The sequence below is a fragment of the Notolabrus celidotus genome, chromosome 20, assembly GCF_009762535.1.
Source record: "Notolabrus celidotus isolate fNotCel1 chromosome 20, fNotCel1.pri, whole genome shotgun sequence".
NCBI lineage: Eukaryota > Metazoa > Chordata > Actinopteri > Labriformes > Labridae > Notolabrus > Notolabrus celidotus.
In genome coordinates this window covers 12,720,216-12,739,110 of record NC_048291.1, presented here as the reverse complement: position 1 = coordinate 12,739,110, position 18,895 = coordinate 12,720,216, and the positions used below count along the sequence as shown (strand labels likewise).

Genomic DNA, 18,895 nt, shown 5'->3' with positions numbered 1-18,895 from the left:
GTCCTTGTTGCACTGGTCGCAGAATTGATTCAGATTCTAGACCTGATTAGTGCATGTCTTCCCCCACTTTCTCCCTACAATTCCTGTCTCTCTATGGAGCTGTCTTATCTAATAACAATAATAATAATCATAATCATAATCATAATATCATAATAATAATAATATCTTTTAAAAAAACGTTTTAGCTAAGAACATTAAAATGTTGCCAAGTGTTAACAAAATGAAACAAATGTATACAGGACTATAACATGTACTATATTCTTTAGTCTTAAACCCTTCTCCAACATTGACAGTTTTTTATGATATGCAATATTGACACCCCTGAGACACCTTGCCTCCAATCACTGTGCCAGCATTGGAGGTAGTAACAGAGGCATTACAGAGGCAAGATGGGATCACTGAGTCGTCTGTGTGTGTGTGTGTGTGTGTGTGTGTGTGTGTGTGTGTGTGTGTGTGTGTGTGTGTGTGTGTGTGTGTGTGTGTGTGTGTTCCCATTTCTTGTGCTTCCACAGCGCCGTGACACAGTGTGAACACAGTGGGACACCAAATACGCTGCTGCAGGATCACTATAAAAGTCCAAAGGCATTATGATGGTGGAGCGGCATTTTGGGGCTGTTACAGACTTGCAATGTGAAAAGGGATTTGGTAGTCAAAGTAGATGTGACAGGGTGAAAAATAAAAGTTAATTAATGCCATTCATATGTGTGTACACACACTTCCTGCCACCTATACATATGCAAGTGCCTCATTTCATAGCATCTATGAGCCTCTTAAAACCAATACAATAGCTAGAGTGATTAGGTGTGTCATAATGGAGCATTTAATGAAAGTAACAGGAGAATAAATATTTAATGTTGGCATTCTTCTAGTTAACACAAAATGTTCTAATCATGAAGCAGTGATCTTTATTCAAAGTGTTAATAACAAATTGAAAAAGATAGAACTCAAATCCTTCAACAGCAGAGTTTAAGCTACTACTTAGGAAACTATGACTAATGACTTCTGTTATTCCTGGTAATAAGGGGATTTCATATCTGAAGTAGACTGCATTTGACAGTTACAGATTTGAAGGTATTTTAGTGTCGTATTCTAAGATTCAGCTGAAAATTTAAGACCGTAATCCGAAAAATACAGCGACTCATGCCAGTGGCTGTCATCTGTAAATAACAATGAATTAATGTTAACCAGAATTCAAGCCCATTGAAAGCACAGCTTTCCTCATAAACAAATCATAATTCCTCTGAGCAACATCCTACCACCAGAGCAGTATCCTCTAGATTAAGGCAGTGTTCCGCGCTAAATTGAACATGATGTATTGTTTGGACATGCCTCCTGAAGTCATATGGGATGAACATGCTTGAACAAGAAACTCCTGCCACATTTGGAGATTAATTTACAGTTGAGATGTTGATTCCCAAGGAATTGTGGGATTATGTTCAGCACAGTGTGTCTGTTTCAGAGTGATAAAACTGTAATCCGCCTAACGTTTAGCTGTGTTAGAGATTCTGGGTTGACTCAGGGGTCTTTATGTTGCAGTCTCTCCTCAGCTCTCATCCCTCCCTCTCTCAGAAACAGACTTATGATGGTAAAAACATGGCAGCCAAGTGAGCATTGTTTCTTCCTTATTAGAAAAAGTGTTCCACTGCTCCCTCGATGTGACGCTCTCATTTACTTCAGATATATGTACTGCTAATTATATGTGGATGTAAAAGAGGTGAGGTTGTAGTTATTTTTCACCATCCATTGTTATACAAAGCAACTCTGGTGACTCATTGTGAAGAATGCAATTCCTGAATAGGTTAGCTTAGCACAATGACAGCTAGTCCAGCTCCATCCAAAGGTGACACAATTTGCCAAGCTGTCTCTAAAATGTTTTACAAGAAGGTTAAAGCAAAGAAATATGCCATATAACGCAATATAAAACATGCCTTCATACATTAACTAATCTAATTAGCTTTCTCAGGGTGTTTTAAATGGGATGGAGTAGACCGCAACCACAGACTGCAAATGAACAATGACATGGTCTCCGTGAAGCCACCCATGGGTTGCTGAGGAGATGTTATGAAGACTTTTAATGGCTTTCACCGTATTAAAAATGCTGACTTAACCGTACTTTTGGTCTCCCAACCAGTCAAAGATGTGGAGTTGAGGCAGGCCTAAAGCCTCCGAGCTCATCAAGTATCATGCACATGAACAGCTAAGTGAATGGATAGACATGCGGGAGGTGTAAAAACTTTTTTTTGGACACAAAACAAAAGAGCATTGAACTTTGTTTTGACAGTATGATTCTGAAACCTCAACACATTACACAAAAAAGTCTGTGCAAAGTACAAGGCGGGAGCAATTAGTTTAGCTAAGCCTAATGATCAAAAGCAGGGGACAAGTGTAGCAGCCAAAATTTGCCAAAATTCAAATATCTGCCAAGACCAACATCTCTTAAGCTTTCTAAATCACCTAATGACTCGTTGGTTTTATTTGTACAGACTCCTGCCAAATGGCTTATAAATGGTACCAATACTTGTGACACAATTTAGGAAAGAAAGCAAAAAGCACATTTCAAAAAGGTTTTAAACCCCAAGTAAGACAGTTGATCTCAATCATTGTCCCCAAAGCCCCATTAAAATGTCCTCCTCCAAGGAGAGATAAATGTTCTGAAACACTTACCCTTTACCTGTTTCCGAGACACAAATCTACGAAATTGCCAGATAGAAGTTAGGTGAATCAGCACTGAAACACAGGGTCAGGCTGTGGTGCACTGATGCAGGCACAACTTGCGACCTCTCTAAAAATGAGAGTCAGCTGCTACAAGTAGAGTCCCTGTGGCATGCAATGCCTCCTGCAACACCTCGATCTCAGCCCCTCCACCAGCTGGCCTTCTGTGTGCCCCGCCTCTTCTCTCTGGGTGCCCTTTAACCTTCCTGCCTTGGTATATAGCCTGTGTGGCTATCAGAGTTCTCCTGGCAGCCATCATGAAGGGTACGGTCTTGATCTGCTGTTTCCTCTCCCTGCTGCTTTTGCAGGCCACAGCAGGTAAGGTTTTCGGTTAAAATTTTGGTGAAAGGTTTGGGGTATAGCTCTGGTTTTATTTCTGGTGGTGCACTGTTGTGATGATAACTGTGTTCAGATTAGAGCTGCTGATGAATGAAAGGATGTGGAGTAAGTTTGAAGCTGTAAAATGAATGCTTGATTTTTGTTTGCTTAATCAAATAATCCCTTTTCAGGAAGTATGGGTACAAGAGCAGCTAGCACACGTTTGTTCTTGTGTCCAGTATGGGGGCAGTTTGATCAGGATTGGCCCAGGCTGCTAGAGGCACTGTTTGTTGGGACAGTGACAGTCATGGTGACACCGGCCGAGGATAGACACAGACAGAAATGTTATCCAGGTCTTTCTTTCCCACTGAGCAGGGCTATTTCAAATCTGTCATAGTTTATATTTAAATTGTCATTGCCTTGTACCAAATGACAAACTTTGTTGGGTCCTATTTTTCTTTATAATAGAAAACCCCCACAAAAATCACATCAAAGTTGAGCTTCTTGATGAATGAATATCTAATAATTCATTTTTGTGACTTTTTAATGTGAGGTTTATTCAAACTTTTGTTCATCCTCTGCTCTGGACTGACAGCATGGCAGCTGTCATAACACATGGCACCAGCTGATGGAAAGTCTCTGTCTAACCAAGAATGAAACAGCCATGCTGGAGCTTGGAGTGACACTTAGTTTTTTTTGTCACATATAGATCTGCATCATTTGGTGTGATCTCGTAGCTTCATTCTTGAATTTTATTTTCAACAACTTGTTTTGGAGGTGTTACTCCCCAGCTGGAGTACTTACAGGACAGCATTTTTTATGATGATAATCTAGAGCATCATGACAATCCCACAGTAAATGTGATCACATGGCACTCATGTAGTTCAATGTCATTTGTGACAGCAACCTCTCCCAGATTACTCACTCTAAAACTGTGGACTGGTGTCTGGGTACGGACCAGAGCTTCTGGCATTACCCTTGTCTGACACCCTTGTCCGTCCTTGGGGTGGCGTTCAGCTCTGCAGATTGGGCCCAGGCCTCCATATTCCAGTCCGCTGTCAGGTGTCTAAGATTGGAAGGCCTCCTGAAACCCAACACTGGTCACTACAGTTCCTACCTCCCTCTCCCCTTCCCTTCCTGACTCCTCACCCCTCCCATTCCCCTGCTTCCCTTTAGATACACTGCACAGCTGCTGTCACTCTGCACTGTCACAATCACAATTTATTCCCAGCAGTTGGCCTTATAGGGACATGCATTCTCCAGGCAGGAGGGGCTGGGCTTTGGTCACAACTCATAACCTCATCCTGGAGTTCCTTGCAGGTGTCTCCCAGTGGCCTCCAAATATCTGATTATGCCAAATATTCATTGAGAACCTTTGGTGCCAAGCACACAGGACTTATGAGTCCAAAACGCTCAGGTTATGGACTATGATGAGGATCATGTACTCCCTGCTGCTCAATGAGCAGTTATTCATTCAGCTCAATGGTTCGATTGCTGTCAGAAACTCCATTCAGGTAGCTTACTCTGCAGAGTGGAGCAAACAGGATAATCTCTCTCCAAAAAGATGTAAAATTGTTTGGTTTTTTTTGAATGACTATAAGCCTTGGGCTGTCAAGATTTTCTACTCCAAAAGCAAAGACATTCATGTTTTATCCTCACTGTAATATGAACAAGATTCTGGGTGCAATTTGTAGCAGCAGGGCCAACACGTTGGCATGGTCTTGATGTTGTGAAATCGTACCCATAATTCTTGTGTGTCTCTGATCCGAACCAAGCTGATGTCTTCAATTAGTTGATCGCATCTAACAGCATGTGCTGAGTTTGTTGGTGGTGGAGCACTGTTTGCATGCAAGGGTGCCATAAACATTAATGGAAATCTTTTGACATCACAGAGAAATTATTTGATTGATGCTTTGAATTATTCTGTGAATAATTTGTCATGGTCATATTCTGTATCTGGTGTAACCTGATGGGTCTGCTCCATCTGCCAGGCCTCAGCTGAATGACAGATAGATCATCTGGCTCTGACATTGTGTTTCCTGTACAGTCACTCAAGTAAATTTAATTGATCAGTAAAGACTGTTTATTGGTGTAAATGGGTCGGCCTTTATTACGTGACCAACCTGCCCATATCCAGGGTTCAGCTTGGTCATGTAGCTGTAAACATAGGTTACTATAGTAACTATGAGTTATTATAAGGTTGCAAGAAACCCAACACTAACCAAGCTGTGTATAGTATCCCAAGTCACCTGTGGTATTTAAGTGTGAGACGGATTTAAGAAAGCTGTTAAACCAATATATTAAAGTCATTAATGCAAATGCCATTACAGCATATGCTACACTGAGAACCTTAGACCTAACTTTTAATAGATGAATATCACTGCCTCTTCTGGGCCTTGATTAGATCTTTACATTATAGTGTTTACACTTGAATGGTAACACTATCTATCCTTGATACATTAAAAACATATTTAGCCTCCTCACTTTGCACTAAGGGGAATGTAAAGGCACACTGTCTGCATGTGATCCCTTCTGGTGGCATGTGGCATGTCTGGGACATCCCTACGCTTGTAGTAGTAGAGGGACGCGTCAGTCATACTTGACTGCCCTATTACATACCCCTCCTTAAGACAAGCCCCCAAGGCCCAAGGGCACCTGACGTCCTTTCCTGGCTTTCTAACAGGAGAGCAGGGATAGAGGCATCAGATCAACACCTCAGGGTAAAGTGCCTTTGCCATTACACCTCCTTTTGAGGCCTGTCACTCAACTTCATGTGCAGTTGTAAGTGACCTCCTGGAGGATTTACAACCTGGATGTGGCTGTCATATGATTTTTGAGGGCCAGTGAGAACTTTAAGTCAGTTATGCATGTGTTTGTTTAGTTTTTTACTGTAAAACACACCAGCATCAGAATATAAAGATTTAAGATTGTAAACACTTTTGTCTGGAACTCATACATCCTTGTTTTTCATTTATGAAAACAAAACTGATGTTTTCTTTTTACCAAGTATTTTCATTCCACATAAACAGAACTGGCACAGTGACGCTTAATTTGTAAGCTTGTATATTACAGTCATATTTAAGGGATGTGAATGTCTCTGAGTCTCCACACTGGCTAACGGTCAAAACCCTAAAATAGGAGGCAGGCGTTCTGCACCCTCCTCTGTCCATCTTCTGACCCATTGTGGGTCTATTTTTGACTTTGGGGGTGTACTAGCTCCACAAGCTGTGGCACCTGTTGCCATTCGTGGCCTCTCCGCGCCATGCCCTGCACAGCCTCTGCTGTCTGCCAGCACACCTCTGACCCCTGCTTGTGGGAAATCATGCACATTGTTTTTTTTGTTTTTTTTAGCATTTGTTATGTTTTATAAGTGTTGAAATGCAGTTTATCTCTGAGGTAAGCTGGAGAGTTGTCTTGTGTTTGCAATATGGATATGATTTAGATTCTTTGGATGCATTATTTGTGACTGGTTATGTAAAAATTGTCCTCTCTTGGTAAATTTAAAGGAGATCCTGACAGTACATGGGTCTTTTTTTCCATGGAACCCCCTGCCCTTTACTTAATGTAGCCTGAATCCACCTTTGCTCAGGATAAATCCTCTGGCAGGGGCTGCCCTCATCATGTTCTGTTTAATTCTATTACGCTCTCTGTACAGCTAGCAGAAGATGATCCTGGGGTTTTAGGCATATACAGACACCTGATACATGCAGTAGATGGTGTAAATGCACACATATTCATGTGCATGTAAGAAAATAATAGACATTAGGGTGATTTTGGTTGTTGATATGATCATTTTCAATGTTTTTGTTATTTTGGATTTGTGCACATTTGCACCACTTTTAACCTGTTGTGCTCAAGCTGCATTACTTTTTCAATTGTCTCTTATATACAACTCCAAAGTATTTGTATGTAGGATAGTGAGTGGCTCCACAGTATTTGGAGTTCACTCATTTGAAACTGTGTGACCTGAGAAGTAAAATTTAAATACATGGCAAATGCATCGGCAACATTTAAAAACTGAGCAAGCTATTTGTCAACATGTTCTTATATGCAGTAGTGCATTGACATTGTTTCTGATGATGATAAATAGCCTCCGTGCAAGGATCTATAGTGGAGGCATGACTTAGCCAGCTGCTGAGGCTGTGGTGGGCTTAAATCCCCAACATTCCTCCTGTGCTGATGCCACCAGAATGTTTCTCTAAACTGAGGGAGGGTTGTGGGGCAACGGGCTCACTGAGGATACACGGTCCTGGAAGCAGATGTCCAAGCTTCAACTCCCCTGGCGCCTGCAGGGTTAATTTTGAGCACTGATGCAAGGCCTGCCCTGTGCAGGCAACACTACCTCTCTGATCTTTGCAGACCTCAATTGAAGGGCTTCCATGAGGGCTTGACTGAATTGGAAGGTGTTAACACGTTCGCAGCAGTTAAGGCCCACTCAAGAGGGTAGTGTTAAAAGACACAAGTCTTCTGAGTGATGACTCAAGTTACAGAGGCTTGAGTAATCCTTGAGTGCTACAGGGACATCAAGAGATGGAATGTGTTCCTTAAAAGTCACTTAAAGAAAATCTGTTTCAAGACCATTGACTTTATAAAGTAAATGGACTAAGTGATATGGACCATGCTTAAACAGTTTCTTTTCCCAATCTTTAAACACCCAAAGCGCTTTTATAATACATTTCTCATTCACCCATTTATACACTGATAACAGAGGCTTTGTAAAGCGCCCATCAGTACTAATTAATACAATTCATACACTTTCATACAGTGATAGTTATGCCCAGGAAACCCCCAACCTTTCAAGTGAGAGAAGACGGACTCTGCCACTGAGCTACTGCCCCACTTATTAGCCCTCACAATTAGCTCTACCTCTTACCTTCACGCAGCCCAGGTTAGGTTGTCCTTTATCTCATGGAAATCAAGGGATGGTGGTCATCTTACTCTCTGAATTCCCCTCTAAACAAAGCACTTTAACATTCAGAATCCAAACTGTTGTCAACAGTAGCATTGTGAAACATGTCCCCAAGAGGTCAAAATCAGTTGAATTATCATAGTTTAATGTAGATCGAAAGGAATATGTAATGGAGTCTTTATTTTATTTATTTTATTTATTTAACCTTTATTTAACCAGGTGATTTAATTGAGAACCAATTCTCATTTGCAATAACGACCTGGCCAAGGAGGCAACACAGGTGGTATGACAATAAATAAAAGACCAAGAAACAGAGAGGACATACATAGAAACCTAGAGACAGAACAATACAATACAAAAATATGACAGCAGTGAACAACTTAAAAGCAACCAGCTTTTTGAAAAGTAGGAGTTCACAACCTTAAAAGAAAATTATTTGTGAGTGAAAGGCAAGTTATTTTCACGTTGATGGTCTGAGGCTTGAAATATAACATAACAAGTGGTTTCCTATTTCAAAGCGAGAATTTCAGCCCCCTGCGCATTGTAGCTTCACTGCAAGGCCATTGGAAATGGGACTGGGCTCGCATTGAGTCATTGTTAGTATACTTTTAAGAATGACATCTTCAACAGTGACAAAAAAAACTCCTTTTCACTGTGTGATTCATCCAATATTGTGCCAAAACTTTGCAAATGTGTTGCTAGCAGTAAGTGTAAAATGCCTTCAACATGGTGCTACAACACCAAACTCATTGTTACTACTTATGATAACTTATCAAGTACAATCATACGCATAAATCAAGCAACTGATTGTTGCACCTGTCCTGTGTGTCCTCTTTTCTAATCACCACATTCTGTCCTATCTCCTTGAGTAAACAAATGTTGTCTCTTAAAATTACCTCTCCAACAAGTCTAGATTAGTATAAGATTAGTTGTTGAGTCTTTTGGGGGACTGCAGTACTGTTCATATCCTCCTTTTATTCTGGATGCTAACCTTTGGCCTCCCTTATTCTTGCACTGTGCTGGGGGCAACATTACACAGGTTTTTTTTAGCAGGTTGACTCTGGGAGAATCAGTGGTGCTCAAACAGCGTGTGTCACTGCTGCAAAACTGCAAAGGAGCAACTGTTGGGGTCTCAATTAATGCATGAGCCAAACTGTGCGTCACTGTGTGGGGTCTTATATTCTTTATGCATATTTGTTCCTAATGCATATTTCCCTCTGCTTACACAGTATCAGGCTGCATTATTTTGCTTCTACATTTTGCATGATTTAAATGGTTACCCAAATTTTTTTTCTGAATCCTAAATTTGGCAGACAACTTTGTTTACTCCATTTGACTCATGTCTTGTAAACACACTGGCCTTAATGTGATTTTATTTGTCATTTGATGCAACATCACCTTTGGCCGAAGCGAAATGCCATTCTTAGACTTGGCCTGATACACATGAAGTCATGGACCACATGGTCAGTGGCTGTATTCCAGGTTGTGGTGCAGGATGCCATAACAGCACTGCCCACTCTAGAATTATTTGCTGTTAATATTTTTGTACACAGTCATAAAGCATTTTACCAGCACGGTTAAAGACGAGGAAGTGTGGTGAACTTAAGAGATAAAGCAGCCCTTTTATTGCACTGTGAGTTTTCCTATGCCATCTGTAATATTACAAACAGAAATCTGGCATTTATCAGCATTATTAATTATTTTAAGTTAAATCTGTATTATGTTAATATGTTTCCCATGCCAGTGGGCTGATTATTACTGGGCTGTGCTGAAAGGAAGTATGCAGATGATCTCTTTCAATAACAAGATCAAAATTCAGATTATGTTACCACAATCTGATTTACAATCAAATGACTGTGATCAAGCTGTAGCTATCAGCTTTAATATTCCACACATGTTGTAAATACTTAAAATTCCCAAACAACTCTATGGGAAGTGTTATGTATGTGGATACTAGTATTTGAACCCCCAAGACATTGAAGTGTAAACCAGGAAGACCTCCCATCTGCTCCTATTTATAAATCATAGCTGCAGCAGGTTCGCATGTGGCAGGACTGTGTGGGAGGCCTGTTCTGAGGACTGGGCACACAAGGACAGGCCTTACAGTCAGATAAGTCTGTGATAGGTGTATAAATATAGAAGAGAAAAGACGGAGGATTGCACATCATTGTCTCATAGTGTATTTTACTGATGGGAACACTAAGTCCGGTATGAGTTCTCCTTCCCTGTCTCTTAGCTAACTGGGGAAATCCTCTCTCTGTCTCTCTATCTCATATCTGCTGTTGTTATTAAGCCCATAGTGATGCCAAACAAATGTCTTTGTCTGGTTATTTTCAGTGTTTACTTTCTAAATTAAGAGCTGATTGTATTAACAGCTGTGATCTAAGCTATCCGATATGTTCAAAAGTGGGCATGACACATAGTAGAGCGGATAAGCTCTTTCAGATTGTTACACACACAGGCAGATTAGAAGGGGTGAGTAATACTACATGCACATAGGTTTTGGGATGCAAAGTGTTGGAAAGAAAGCACAATGTTGTTTCATGCAATGCTGACAGATTTGTATATTTAGAAAGAGAAAAATAAGACTGACAAAGAGATGGAAGTGACAACATTTTGCTTTGCAAGAGGCTTCAGATGTCATCAAGTGTCTGATTGGAAGCTTCTGATCATATGAATGGTTTCAAATATATTTGAACTGATAATGATTTCCAATGCGAAACTGTCTTACAGTGTTTCTTCTATCATCTCTATGTCACACCTTCATTCTCAGCAGTGAAGATAAGTATTGGTATGCAGGATATGTCACAGGATGTGTACTAGAAACAGTATCAGCCTCTGTAGCATACCTGTATTGATTGTGTATGACTGGAAATGCTTTGCAGGCCACCTTGATCTACCCCCAGTACTTCTTTATTATAAAATACATAATCTGGATATGTAAAGCTCCTATGAGAAACTTTCTGTTTTTGTCGATTTTGCCGCCCCCTGTGGTCAGAGCTGTTCCTCTTACATCTTTGCTGATATTGTTTTGTACATGTCTAATTATTGTTTGGTTTTTTTGGGCTGTTTTTGGGGGCATTTTTGCCTTTTTATTGTTAGGACAGCTGTAGAGAGACAGGAAATGTGGGAGTAGAGTGGGAAGACATGCAGCAGATGGTTGCGGCCTGGAATCGAACCTTCGACCTCTGCAATGAGGACTATAGCCTCTATATGTCGGACGCTTAGACCATTAGGCCACATGCACCCTAAGTATTGTTTTTGACAGGAAATCACCCTGTGTTCTGTACTGTGTAAATTTGTTATGGAAAAATTAAAAAATGGCTGTGCCAACAATCATGCCCATCTGTTGTTCACAGAAGAAGAAGAAGAAGAAGATCTCAACACTGTCCTCAGAGACAGATCTCACATTGACGAGACGTTGCGGCTTGCAGCTGAGGAAAAAGCAGGAGACTATGCAGGTGGGTTGTTTCAGTAGATTTTTATCTTGTAAAACACAGTTCATAGAAAAAAGCATTCAACCAAATAAATCCAAGAGTGAAAACCATCAAGTTCACAATGTACAGATTTTTTCACTTGTCCTGAAATGTCTCTTCTCTTAATCTTTGGGCTCAGATTTAAATAATTTTGCACCTAATTTATTTCATTTTTCAAACCTGACCAGAGATCCAGAGAGAGTATTCATTTCAAATGAAGGAAATTGTGGCTATTGTTCAAGAGTAGGCCACGACAGCTATTAAAGAGTAGAAAGTGTAGTGTAGAAAATGTCAGTATTCTCTGATAATTATACAATCCAATTTCTCTCCTGGCCTGACACTTATTTAACATCTATATCATTCTTTTCTCTCTTTCTTCTTGTCCTCTAGCGGCCATTGAGAGGTTGCGTAAGATCTACCACACATCCATCAAGCCCATGGAGCAGGCCTACAAGTACAATGAACTGAGGCAGCACGAGATCTCAGGTACCTCAGAGTCTTCAGCTTCATCTGCATTCAGCTCTTATGTGTGGGTTCTGTTTGGACTGCTTTGTTACTGGGTTTTTTTTTATACCTGTTTCTCCACACACATATCATCACACCATCCAACAATACACAAATGAAAGGTAAATCTCATTTTTTGAAGATTTTGTTGCATGATTGAGGTAAAAGCTTGGTAAGTACCTTCAGTGGTTATGGGTAAACTTTAATGCACAGTTTATATTCAGTCTCTAGTGTCTCACTTACTTTTTGAGGTGCATTTTGGACAGATGTCTCTTACAATTTGAGTTTGTTTCTGTCTTCTCCTTTAAGGTTATTTTATACATCACACATGTTGCACTACTTGTTTACATTTATTGTAGAATCTCTGTACAAGATGGTTTTTGAACGAGTATCCAGTTTAACCCATGGCAACACCCTCGCTTGAAACTAAATTATGAAGACCTCAGACAAAAACAACAAAAAAGTATTTACAAGAAAATAAATAAGCTCAAGTCCTCCTTTCCATCTTCCCATTCCTAATGCAGTCAATGTTCAAGTCATCAGTGCCTGAGTCCAAGTTGAGCCCCAAGTCCTGGACTCACGTAAAACACCGGTTTTAATGAATTTGGTTGTACAGTACTGTAACATAGCACCGTCACATGTTTTGGACAGTCTGTGAGTTTTAGCATCCTTGCAATGTTGGTGTTTAGTTTCCATGCACTGGAATGGACAGAGTCCTTTAACTACAAACATTAAAATGAATTATCTTCATGAACATGAAATAATTCATTTTAATGTTTTAATGCTTTTGTAATGTCTCTGATTGTTTTGACTTTCCACTGTACAATGTTTCCACAAAGAAAGTTCAACATTGTAGGCTTTACTTACTGTAGGCTTGAGGTTATGTATTTATTTCTTTATTTGTAGAGTCTCCTTTTAGCTTGTTATCTATTCTGTATGCTGCTGGACCTGAGTAATGTGTTTCGTTCCTTCATGTTTTTAAATATGACTGAATGACAATAAAATGAACCTTGAACCTTGAACTTTGCACACAACAGTCCAACAGTAAAATGAAGTTTGTACTTTTGTGGTCTGTAAGTTTGGTATAGAAACAGACTTTCATCAATCAAAGCTTTATACTACCACTAAATGAACTGAAGTAAGTAAAAAATATACAGACGATTGGGTTAAGCCAAGCGGCAACCGCTTGAGGCTGGCTCCAGAAGTACCCAAAACCACATACAATCCAATTAAAAAAAGATGATCTTTACAGCAGAAATAAACATGTTCAAAGCCTGGTACAAAAGACGAGTGTAGTCTGGATGGCTCATTTCTCGATCAGCACACACTGTACGTGGGGTGAATTTTTTTCTAACGCAGCAATTTCAAAGATATTGAGATTATGAGCCTTCCAATGAGGCACAGCTGACTTGACTGACAGGAGGCGGGAGCACTGGAGCCACGCTTCGGAAACAGATGGGTGAAGTCACGGATACTACATCCATTTTTTATACAGTCTGTGGGGTTAAGCTCAACACCTGACCCCAAAGGCAAACCATTTATTGTACACAGACATATTTGATTAAGTCAAATATGGGACAGGTTCTCCCACCCTCTCCTGCACATTGTCACTCTTCCCCTACCTGTTGCTTCTAGAAACCTGTCACCCTCACTCCTCACTCTCATCCCTTCACTTTTCTGTACTCCAACCTCTCCCTCCCTCCCCACCCCTCATCTAACAGCCTACCCCGGACGAACCCTGGGTGACTCAGCCACAGGTGGGTGTGGGCCGGGCTTACCTGTGCATGGCACAGCCTGAAGTGCTCTACCCCTTCTTCCCCCCTCATTTGTCATCAAACATTTGTAAATCATCAAGATTTCCATAGACCAAAATATCAGGCACGTTTAGCTTTGTGTGACACCAGAATTGGTAAAAAAGTTCAACCAACATGTTTATCAATATGGCTTTACTCTCTTGATTTACAACTAAAATTCCCAAAGCAAACTAAAGTTTTGAAAAGGAAATGTAACTTAAAAGAAACTTGACCTTATAAGGTGTCGAGGGGGTTGCATGTGCAGCTCTGGCTTAAGCAAAAGACATGCAGGTATGAGGAGGGGACACTGGTGGGAAAGGGTGGTGAGTGTTCAGCTAGGAGTCAAGAAACTGATGTTTTGTCACACTTAATAATTAGATAAGCAGTGCTTCTTTCAACAAGAGCAGTTTTAGATTGTGTTTTCCCATAAAAATCTTTGTTTTCTTGTGATATGACTTCTTCTCCCTCTTGTATTGACTGTTTTGGTATTGACGCAGAGCTTTTTATTCCTATCTTCTTTTGAATTAAGAGGGATTTGGATCACTTGGCTGTAACACAACATAGTTCTGCCCTACCCCAACACCATGTCCATTCACACACATAGCAGCTTTTTATGACACACACAGCTTGCCCTGAAAGCTTTTGCCTTGTTGAGTCCTTGTTGTTCATCACTGGGATATGGCTGCAGCTCTAATCTGTTGACTGTGAATAAAGATGGATGACAAATCTCCACTTTCTCCCACTCTACAAAAGCAATGCCAACCTCTTAGACTTTAATCAGTAAGCAGAGGGCCATATTTATGAGTACTTAATTGTGTTTTAGAAAAACATATTTGCCATTTTTGTTGATTTGAAAGTTTGACCCATGTCCCGTCTGTTCACATGGAGGAAGCACACTTAATGACCTGTCGTTAGTCAGTAAGAGGAGCTCTAAACCTTGTGGCTTCAGTTTTGAGGAGCTGTCATGTCCATCCATCTTTTTACACAGTCTGTGCTCTAATCAAACACCTGTGTTTCATTTTCTTTCCTTTTTCAGCTTTATCAATCTGTGCTGTGGACTGAGAGTGGCACTGCTTTTGTCTGTCAGACTTGAAGTGCAGTTCATCTCAAAACAAACTTTGGATGTATTTCGGATGACGTGTTGTTAAAATCAAACTGTCCTTTTCAGAGGCAGGAAATGGAAATGGAGACTTAAGCAAACACTGTCTTTATTAGACAACATCACAACATTGAACAGCTCAAGCTCTGACACTTTTCTTTGCAGCTGTGAAAAATTTACGCTTAACCGGTTGTTTTATTCAGCTGAGGTTTTACTCACTGTTACACTTTTCTGACCAACAGATGGAGAGATCACGTCCAAGCCCATGGTGCTGTTCCTGGGACCCTGGAGTGTAGGAAAGTCCTCCATGATCAATTACCTCCTGGGCATGCACGACAGCCCCTATCAGCTCTACACAGGTATGTTTTTTGTTAAATTAGCACTAGTCTAATTTTGTAATATAATCCAGTAAGAATAAAAACACCCAAAAATGAGTTCTGGATTTAAAGATGGAGAAACCCTTTTCGGTTATCCAAAGAACAGATGGTGCCACAGAGACAGTATTCAATTAACTTAATGACAGTTTAAGAAAACTCAAATGCGATTTATTCTCCCAGCTCAATATATTTAATGGCTATAATGGAAAAAATTTATTATGACTGTGTATCATATGACAAAGTGAATGGGTTTGGTCATGGTGATGAGCCAAACGAAATTTATAGCTGAGCCTGCCTGTACCCATCTGCTTTAGGGAGCTTTATAGGGAATTCAATCTCTTGTTTCCCCAGTCTGGTCTGCAGTTTACAGATTTATTTATCTGTCACCCCTTCATAGTGTTGATTTTAACCACAACAGGAGGCTTATCTAAATGAAAAGCCATAAAAAAAAAACCCCGGTAACACTTTACAATAATGGAACAGTTTGCTTAGCGAAATAATGCTTAATTCATGTTGAAGTAATGCATGACTCATGAGGAATTTCTGTATGAATTAATTATTAATTCCCGTTGTTCACCATGAGCTAATGATCCTGTCACTATGACTTCATGTAATGACAATGTGTTTAATACATCATAGTTAAGGTATGGTTATTAACAGTTACTTCTTATATCAGTTCATGTATGGCCAAATTTGCTGGACATACAAGTTTTTTTTTAGGATAATTACATACGAACAGGCTCTCAGGCTGAATTTTAAAACGCCATATTTATATACACACCATTCAGTTTGTTCTCAGAAATATGATGTTTTAAGCCATAGAGGCTGTACATGTGCAATTATCCTAAAAAAAACCTTGTATGTCCAGCAAATTTGGTCATACATGAACTGATGTATGAAGTAACTGTTAATTACCATACCTTAACTAATGATGTATTAAACACGTTTTCATACATGAAGTCATAGTGACAGGATCATTAGTTAATGGTGAACAACAGGAATTAATTATTAAATCATACAGAAATTCATCATGAGTCATGCATTACTTCAACATGAATTAAGCATTATTTCGCTAAGCAAACTGTTCCATTATTGTAAAGAGTTACCAAAAAAACAAATGCTTAGCACCAACCGCAAGAAGACAGACGTAGAGACTTGCTGGGGTAAATACTACAGCTAAAGAGCAGGGCACTTTCCTCAGCTGATGATAGCGACCAAACACTGAGCTCAAAGTGGGAGAATATTGAACCAAAATTTAGGAGGCAAAGAACACAAGTCAAAGTATGGATGTTTTTTGCTATATCAATTTTAATGGTGATGGTGTCAAATTTGTGTTCATAACTGTGGCCAATAAAAAAGAAGGTTTCACATCTTCCCACTTGTCTTTACATCTCTGTCAAATCTCATACGTCTGTCTTTCTCCTCTACAATGTTTTGTGATTCCTTGTTTTTCAGGAGCTGAGCCGACTACCTCTGAGTTCACAGTTATTATGCACGGGGAGAAGATCCGCTCTGTTGAAGGTATTGTGATGGCAGCAGACAGCTCCCGGTCCTTCTCCCCCCTGGAGAAGTTTGGCCAAAACTTCCTCGAAAAGCTGATTGGTATCGAGATGCCCCATAAACTGCTGGAACGTGTGACTTTTGTGGACACACCAGGGATTATTGAGAACAGGAAGCAGCAGGAGAGAGGTAAAACAGAGAGCTCTGACATTCATTTGCAGATTTTCCTCAAAATACATAGTGAAATATGTAAAGCAGGTTACTGTAACTCTGTTTTTAATGGTTAACTTGTTCTCTTTTCCATCCAGGCTATCCTTTCAATGATGTCTGCCAGTGGTTCATGACCGTGCTGACCTGATCTTCGTAGTTTTTGACCCACAAAGCTGGATGTGGGCCTGGAGCTGGAGATGCTCTTCCGACAGCTGAAAGGTCGCGAATCTCAGATCCGCATCATCTCAAAAGGCTGACAACCTGGCCACCCAGGACTTGATGAGAGTCTACGGAGCACTATTTTGGAGCTTAGCTCTCATCAATGTGACCGAACCCCCTCGCGTCTACGTCAGCTCCTTCTGGCCATATGACTATGCAGCTGACACCAGCCGTGAGCTCTTCAAGCGAGAGGAGATTTCCCTCCTGGAAGATCTAAACCAGGTGATTGAAAACCGCATGGAGAACAAAATTGCCTTCATTCGCCAACATGGAATCCGTGTGCGCATTCACGGCCTGCTGGTCGATCGCTACGTCCAGACCTTCAAAGAGAAGATGAGTTTCTTCAGTGACCTGAACTTGTCTTCAAAGAGATTGTGGATGAACCAGACAAGTTCTACATTTTCAAATCCATCCTGGCCAAGACCAATGTCAGCAAGTTTGACCTGCCGAACCGTGATGCTTACCGTGACTTCTTTGGCATCAACCCAATCAACAACTTTAAGCCTTTGTCAGCCCAGTGCTCCTACATGGGGGGATGTCTGCTGGATAGATTGAGAAGGCAATCACCACAACGAGCCCTGCCCTTCTGAGCAGCATTAACTCTGGCAAGCAGCCTGGCCTGTCCTCCTGCGAGGCCACGGGCTGTGGTGAGAAGCCAAAGAACCGCTACCGGAAGAACTGAGGAAAACAAAATAACTTGAGTGGGGGAAGTGAGAAGAGAAGAGGAGGTCTGAAAGGAAGCCAGGCCTGAGTTAGTCAGAATGCCTGTAATTTTGAGGAGACAGAGGAGAAGATATTAGTGTTTGTTTATTTCCTCAGGAGTATATGTGGGGTTGCATTTAAGGACTGTGGGAGCGAGGCAGATAGATGGAGGGTTGGGTCATTGTTGAATAGGCAGCTTAAAGACACAAGATCTGAAGGATAAAGAAGATGCCACTGATCACTGAATTTGTTACATACATGCCCTCCTCTCTCCCTTGCACAATCATGATGGACTGTTTTAGCTTTTGGGGTTGGGGAAGTGATGATGTGAAAAATAATTAACTAAAAATTAAGCTCAAATAAAAATGAAAAATTATGAAACTGACAGTGGTCAAATACCAGCTCCTTTGTATGAATTAAACAGGAAAAGTGGAAACAGAAGTTGCAAATTTGTGTTGTACAATCACGAGAATTGCATTGCAGAAAGTCAATTCCATAAGCTTCAGAAGAAGTAGCTTTTTCTTGGGTGCTATACACAGCCTTTGTGTTTGGATGATCATCCAAACCTTTTTTACCTTTAACATTTTACATTGCATGTTAGATGTCACATCTTATTTGATAGATGCATGCATTTCCTCCTAACATACGGTTAATGTACTACTTCCTAATGTAGCAAGAACCTGAACCAAACCTAACATGCAACACATGAGGCCTTTTTTAGTTTAAGTTTTATATGCTCATCTGTCCAGGTTGTTGACAACCTGTGAAATGAGCACTGTGATGGAAGCAGAGGTCAGGGTTCAAGGGTCAGAGTCTGCAGAGTGAGGTGGGTATGGTAAATCTGCTTATTTCTTAATTGATCTTTATGTATCTGTTTGAATATTTGGCAGAAATTGAGTACTGTGCTCTGTTTTTTTTTTCCTTGAAACGTAAGTTACCCAGTTTTTTTAAGCTGAATGATGATATAATAATAATACACAAGGGATGTGTTGTGACTTTAGATGTCTGTAGCCATTTCTTCTGCAGGCTAGAAAGATATGTTTATTGATTTTTCTGTGTGAACCTCCCTAATGGAC

At 40.4% G+C, this 18,895-nt stretch overlaps 1 protein-coding gene across 1 annotated transcript; it reads left to right on the top strand.

Annotated features, from left to right (window-relative positions):
- The first annotated feature begins 2,890 nt into the window (after positions 1–2,890).
- Positions 2,891–18,204, top strand: srl (sarcalumenin). The gene is given in 11 exon segments (XM_034711650.1): positions 2,891–3,030; positions 11,299–11,400; positions 11,806–11,901; positions 15,054–15,170; positions 16,644–16,877; positions 16,997–17,026; positions 17,029–17,064; positions 17,067–17,142; positions 17,144–17,466; positions 17,469–17,663; positions 17,666–18,204. Coding segments are annotated over 11 exon segments (1,404 nt in total). The 5' UTR covers positions 2,891–2,969; the 3' UTR covers positions 17,800–18,204.
- Positions 18,205–18,895: the final 691 nt, after the last annotated feature.